Here is a 7230-nt window from a genome sequence, read left to right as displayed (position 1 = left end):
CCTCTGAATACGATTTTCAGTGATTAGAACTTCAAAAAATTATTAGTGTCACTCCCTTTTCCTCACTTCTCTTCTTGTGTGGAATCCCTCTCCTCCTTTTTCCCCCCTCCATATTTTTTTTCTACAACTACTTCTTCTTGACCTAGTTCACCCTCTTCCTCAGCTTCTTCTTGTCCTTCCTCATGTATGTTTTCTTCTCTTTCCCCTTCATTTTCATTAATTACTGTTGGCTCTTTATAATCCATTCATAAGTACCCCTTTTTACACAATCTGCATTCAGCCACATAACTTTTTGCTACATGTCCTTTCACCCCACACTGGTTGCATTGTATCTTGTCACACTCAATTAAATGACAAACGTCGCAACCATAGAAACATAATTTAGGCTGGCAAGCATATTTTAATACCCCTGTATGACCAGCCACAGAAATAATACCTGGTAAGTCTTTCACCGTTTTTTTTTTTTTCACATTTCAAAACAGCTTCCAGCCTTCACACTCCATTCCATAAGTTTCTCTTTTCTTACTTTTGCAAAGTTAACAACAGTTTCACAGAGACCCAACATGCATTTTTAATATTCTCTTCTTCCATGTCATCAGTTCTAAATTATAAAGTAACATTTGTTTAATATTTAAGTTACTAGCAGAAAAAAAGTTCCACACATCTAAATGTCTTTCTTTTTGTTAGACAATTACAGAAATGTCATCATAAATCCCTCAGTTTCAAATGTGAAGTCACAAAAAGTCTCTATGCATGTTAGTATAAAAGATCAACTTTATTGAAATTTTAAACCCCAAATAGTTACCAAATTATCCCATACTTAATGTTTGCCTACTACATTCTCATTTGATTCAAATGTTTAATTGCTGCATTCCCTGCTGCCACATCACCTGGCTCCTTTTCCACATTACTATCCTCAGCAATTCCAAAAATGGTATCTGCCATCTTACCACATGAAACAGCAGAATTGTCACCTGAATCATCCTGGTCAATGATTTTCAAGAGACAATCATCTACAAGCCCACCTGATGCCAGTTCAGTTATCTCCACAACTCCAACAAACTCACTTACTTAATTCTCTATTGAGACAGCTAAGTGTTGTTTACCTGTATCATCCAATTCACAGGAATATTTATCTGCATTCTGATACTCCATATCAAATAATTGTTTTCTCCAAATTCTCTTTTTCCACCTCCAAACTCTCATTAGTTTTTATCTCCTCCTCCATGCTGCTGCTGTTATCCTTAGGCCTCTTCCTTCCAGCTGTAGGAGCCCTTCAGCACCATCTAGCAGCTCTAAAGAGTAGCGGGTGCTCTCTATTATCCTGGCCAAATTTCCATTAATAGTAAAACTATCACCTCAGGTCTCGCTGAAAACAGGTTACTAGCTTAGAGGGACTAATGTGGTCAGCAAAGGATAAATAAATACATAGTATAAATATCTGATCAAGCTTTATTGATCATAAGAATTTTTGCTCATTATTATTTGGCCATGTGACGATGTGAGGTATTGCTAGCTAAGCCAGGAGAAGTAGGGCAGTGGATGTGCAACATGTGCCAGCACAACTAGCTGGAAGTTTGTAAAGAATTGTATGTAATTTGTATATCAAACTGATTTGTACAGATGCTTATGTTGAAAATTTATTTGTAAAGTTGCTTGTGTGAAAAATGTATCAACAGTGTGTCCTACTGGACAGAAAGGAAATATACATTTATATCAGACTATTGTGGTGTTGTATGAGGAAGTCAGGAATGGCAGAGAAGTATGTAAGAGTGGTACAGGATATGTACGAGGGTAGTGTGACAGTGGTGAAGCCTACAGTGGGAGTGATAGATCCGTTTAAGGTGGAGGTGGGATTACATCAAGGATCAGCTCTGAGCCCTTTCTTGTTTGCAATGGTGATAGACAGGTTGATAGACGAGATCAGACAGGAGGCCCCATGGACTATGATGTTTGCAGATGACATTGTGATCTGTAGTGAGAGTAGGTATCAGGTTGAGGAGACCCTGGAGAGATGGAGGTATGCTCTAGAGAGGAGAGGAATGAAGGTCAGCATGACTAAGACAGAATATGTGTGTGTGAATGAGAGGGAGGATAGAGGAATGGTGAGGATGCATGGAGTAGAGTTGGCAAAGGTGGATGGGTTTAAGTACTTGGGATCAACAGTTCAGAGTAATGGTGAGTGTGGAAGCGAGGTGAAGAAGAGAGTACAGGCAGGGTGGAATGGGTGGAGAAGAGTGTCAGGAGTGATTTGTGACAGACGGGTACCAGTAAGAGTGAAAGGGAAGGTCTACAAGAGGGTAGTGAGACCAGCTATATTGTATGGGTTGGAGACGGTGGCATTGACAAAAAGGCAGGAGCCAGAGCTCGAAGTGGGAGCGTTAAAGATGTTAAGATTTGCATCGGGTGTGACAAGGGTGGACAGGATTAGGAATCAGTATATTATAATATGATATTATTATCAGCTCAGGTTGGACGGTTTGGAGACAAAGTCAGAGAGGCGAGATTGCATTGGTTTGGATGTGATGAGGGGGAATGATGGGTATATTGGGAAAAGGATGCTAAGGATGGAGCTGCCAGGTAAGAGGAAAAGAAGAAGGCCTAAGATAAGGTTTATGGACATGGTGAGAGAGGACATGCAGGCGGTTGGTGTGACTGAGCAATATGCAGAGGACAGGAAGAAATGGAAACAGATGATCCGCTGTGGCGACCCCTAACGGGAACAGCCGAAAGAGAAGAAGATTAGACTATACTGTGGTAACTGAGGAAATGTATCTATGTTAACAGAGGATACTGGAAGATAAGATGTTAATCTCAGTCCAGCTAACTTTGTAAAATAGTAAGAAATTAAATTACTTAGTTTAGATCATAAACATTGCATCTTACAGTTCTGATTGCAGCCAGAGACTAAATGTCTGTGCCAGAGAATGGTTTATTACCTCATGTAGGAAGAGTGAAAGTGTTTTATGGTTTTATAGCTTCCAGATGATGTAACACATCTCAGCAAAGCTCTATATGTGTGTATGGTAACACATGTGCTAAATTCTGGTTCATATTTTAGTAATGGGGGAACCAGAAGTCAGATGGCCAGATATATGTAATGTAATTCTGTAAGCCAGCTCTGTAATGATATTTTAATACAAGATGAGACTGAAGTCTGAAGGCAGTCTGTTTCTTGGAACCTGACATAGAAGGATCTCTAACCCACTTCATCTTGCCTTGCTCTAGTAAGTGGACCAGGGAATAGTAATTATTGAAATCAGTTAGAAAAATATAGTAAGATTAGTTAAGTACTATTTTTCTCTATCTGTGTGAATCCTTTCATCTGTTATTTTAATATTTCCTGTGATTAAAACTCTGGTATTTACTGTAAATAGATAGTTAATATTTTCATGTTCATTATTTATTATTAAATATATTTAAACTTTTCATTGTGATTGGTCCTGTAGAGAATATTTTAACTTTTTGAGAGTATTTATATCTATTTCCTGACTCTGTGGCCACTCCTGAAATCCTTACTGTATTAGTCAAAACACTACAATTTGTATTAATATTAATATCACTCTGCATAATTAGGTACCCTTGCAAAAGCCTTAGAGTAGCTGGCTTTGGAGTGTCTGGTGACAGTAACTACCTTATAGTCTGGGGAGAAGGGGGCATAGCTAGTAAATGTGTGTCACCCTTTCCCAGGGGTGTGTGTGTGTGTAAATCAAATCTCAAAGTGTGTGCGTGTGTGTATGTATGTGTGTGTGCATATATATGTGTGTTGCAAATTTGTATATAAACTATACATCTCTGAATACATGTGTTTCAATGCTGTATGCAGACATGGTGTCAGTTTAGTGTGGTTTATGCCAGACATTTGATTAGTGAGCTGTGTAGTTTCCAGAAGGTGTAGTAGACACATCTTTAAAATGACAACCATCTACATCATGCATTTTCCTCTTTTGAGGAATCTTTCTGTTGGAAGCATCTGTATCCAGGCAGCAAAATTTGAGTTTATTTGGATTTTAGCCAGATTTCAGTAGGGTAAAATACATGTGACAGGAAAATGTAAACTAAGTTACTGATGCTAAGATTTATGGTTTCTTCATTCAGATAATCAGAATAATCATCTGAGTTGCACAAAATCAATTTAATGTCTATTTGTTTTGCTGAAAATGTGTGAGACTGTGTGTCTGTGTGGGTATGTGGGTGAAAATCTGAGTTTTTGGATTTATGAGTGACTGTCTCTGCATGACTGTGTGTAGGCATTATTAAAACTTATATTCTGGATGAAAAATACTTCATCCAACAACAATTACATTTCCTACACCAACTGTAAAACATTAGGTGGAGAAACTATTTTAGATCAAAAATATAAAAGTGTATACACTAATAATAAAACAAAAACAAAATAATTTAACAGCCCATTTTCTAAATACAATGATGTCCTACAGTGTACGTTTACAAAAAATAATCAACCTTGCAGGGGTGCTGAGACCCTCTGTCTGTGGCATTTGGCCTTCAACAGTACTGGATAGTCTTTATTTCCCTTGTGCTCTCATCCTCTTGGACAGTGTCGCTTGCTTGGCGTTAACCTTTGCCAATGTTTTTGTTACAGTGGAGCTTCACTTTTTTGCCAACATAAAAGTGTATTCTTGTAGCACTCGGGTTGATTATGCTATTTCATATAACATTTAGGTGTTGTAAAATAACTTTTATTCAACCATTAAAATACCCTTAATTGTTGTTGTCTGTCTTTGAGCTTTTCTCGGTTAGGGGTCGCCACAGTAAAACTCCTGTCCGCTAATGATTGGCAGTAGATTTTCATGAACGCCGAGGTGCCAGCTCGACGTCCAACCTTCAACGAAGACACGCCTATTTACACGTCTTTCAAACGCCCACCCAACCGCGGGGAGGACATGCAGACTCCAGACAGAAGGCACTCCCAACCCAAGCTGAGAATCGAATGGGAGAACCTCTTGCTGTGAGGCAACAATGCCACCGCTGCACCACCGACCGCCGCAGATTCACATATAAATATCTTTATTCCTAAAATCTCAGGACATTTACCATTGTTTGGTTTGTTTTGTTTCCCAGGACACAACTGCCCAAAATGGAATGCCCCTCGTAGAGACAGGTGGTAACCCTAGATGGGGCACAATACTGATAGAATACTTATAGACCTCTTAGCCATTATCACCCATTATACCTCAAACGGATTGGCATTAGCAGAAACGAGGGACAAAGTGTTTTAAGGAATATGATATCCCCCTGGCAGGATTTTAATCAGGACGGAATGGTCGTGCAGCAGTTAGCACTGTCACCTTCTAGTTTTTGATTTACTACTGAGGCAGAGCCCATTCTGGGATGCTTTCTTTGCACACTTGGAGACCGCAATCACTGCGTGCGTTCGCGTTTTTGTTAAGGCGTTTGTTTAAAGCCGAAGGCATAGCGCTCGCGCGCGTATATGTGTATAATATAAACTGTGGAGTCTGACAACCAACGCAGTCGTCATGCTTTCCAGAAGACGTAAAACTTTTAACTGAAAACTCATGCATGTCGTTGTTGTGTCTTTCGGCTTTTCCAGGCATGTTGCTGTGTCTTTCGTTTTCCCGGTTAGGGGTCGCCACAGCGGAACTCCGGTCCGCTAATGATTGGCAGTAGATTTTTACGTGCCGAGTTGCCAGCCTTCACGCACAACCTTCAACGAAGGTACGGCCACTCACGCATGTCTCGACGCAGAAGACTCTCTAGCTGAGAATCGAACCGGACAACGTCCGAACGTCGTACTGTGAGGCGGCAACGCTACCTACCGCAGCAGCATGTAAAATATGTCACTGGTCACGCCCCACTTACGAGTAAAGTTGCGAAATGTACTCTCACTCTGCATTTAAAATTGCAGGAATTAAAACTGTTGCAGTACTTTGAACTTGAATGTACTACAAAAAGCAACTGGTATTAATAATCCGTAATCAGTTGTAGGTGTTAGAGCACTTTTCCAAGTCCCATTTGGAAAACGCATAACGGTTAATCATTCAGTGGAAGCGAATTATGTTTGAAATGTTACCTGAATCTCTAATGTGTCAAATGCACTGAAAGCTGTAAACTGTAAAGAACGCATTATTTCTGTATCTGAAACCTTCAAGATGTCTTCTGGTCTAGTGTATCTAGTAACTGGGGGATGTGGTTTCCTAGGAGAGCGTGTTGTTGATTTGCTTCTTAACCAAAAATATATTACAGAAATAAGAGTGCTCGACAAGACTGCAACAGAAGACGTTAAGAAACTCTGGAAAGGTATGATGTGTATTTATTTCAATTACTGAATGTGTCCTACTTGGAGCAAATTTAAGGAGCAGCACCTATAAGAGTTAAGTTAGGACAGCAACGTCAGTGAATGTAAATATGGGGACAGACTCAATAGTAAAAGATTGCTAGAGAAAGCAGAAGCAGAAAGAGATATAAACGGCTAAATGCAATACCAATATTGCATATGGGATTAGTAAAGGCATAGTTCTCAACCAGTCAGGCACACATCCAGAAATAATCAGGGATAAATAGGGACAATTTTAAAATATTAGTACTATTAACTTGAAACATTGATAGAATAAGATAATGTGAATTAATGTGCATTTTCTAAAGTAAGAGAAATTTGTACCTCTAATGATTGTCACCATTTATAAAGTATAATTCACCACCTGTTCTCCAAAAGTCACCAATTTAGAAGGGATTTACAGGGACAGAGGAAGTATAGAAGGTACTTTATATTTTTTTTTTATGCCAAAAATCTTAACAGCAATTCAGTGCATCAAAATTATGTATTCATGTATAAATTGAAGCAGGTTCAGCTTAAAACAATGGATATCAGCTGCTGTTACGCTCTTGCTTTCTGTCTAGCTGTATAATTATGCTATTGACTTAATTTTTTTTAACAATGTTATGTAAAACTGTCCTGTCTGAATATTGACCCTGTGGCAAAGTCGTAAAATAATTGCATTTAATTAATTAAATAACCAAAATAAACAAAGGCATAAGCACATGGTGTTAGCATGACACAGAATTTATTCAAATAATGCATTAATATTTTTAAAGTAAATGTCTGCATGCATATGAGACTAAGCATTTATTAAGTTTGTAAAATATGAGATGTTGCCGCTTAAATTAACACACACACACACACATATATATAAATACACACACACACACATATATATAAATACACACACACATACATATACATTAATAAAA

At 38.5% G+C, this 7230-nt stretch overlaps 1 protein-coding gene across 1 annotated transcript in view; it reads left to right on the top strand.

Annotated features, from left to right (window-relative positions):
* The first annotated feature begins 5747 nt into the window (after positions 1–5747).
* Positions 5748–7230, top strand: part of LOC122787370 (3 beta-hydroxysteroid dehydrogenase type 7-like) — a 241988-nt gene continuing 240505 nt past the window's right edge. The window contains exon 1 of the mRNA XM_044054031.1: positions 5748–6279. Coding sequence (XP_043909966.1) covers positions 6132–6279 — 148 coding nt within the window. The 5' untranslated portion in view covers positions 5748–6131. The remainder of the gene's footprint in view (positions 6280–7230) is intronic.

The sequence above is a fragment of the Protopterus annectens genome, chromosome 13.part0 (assembly GCF_019279795.1).
Source record: "Protopterus annectens isolate FY-2018-M chromosome 13.part0, PAN1.0, whole genome shotgun sequence".
In the NCBI taxonomy this organism is placed as follows: domain Eukaryota; kingdom Metazoa; phylum Chordata; order Ceratodontiformes; family Protopteridae; genus Protopterus; species Protopterus annectens.
Note: the sequence above shows the minus strand (reverse complement) of the source record. Positions and strands in the feature narration are given on the sequence as shown.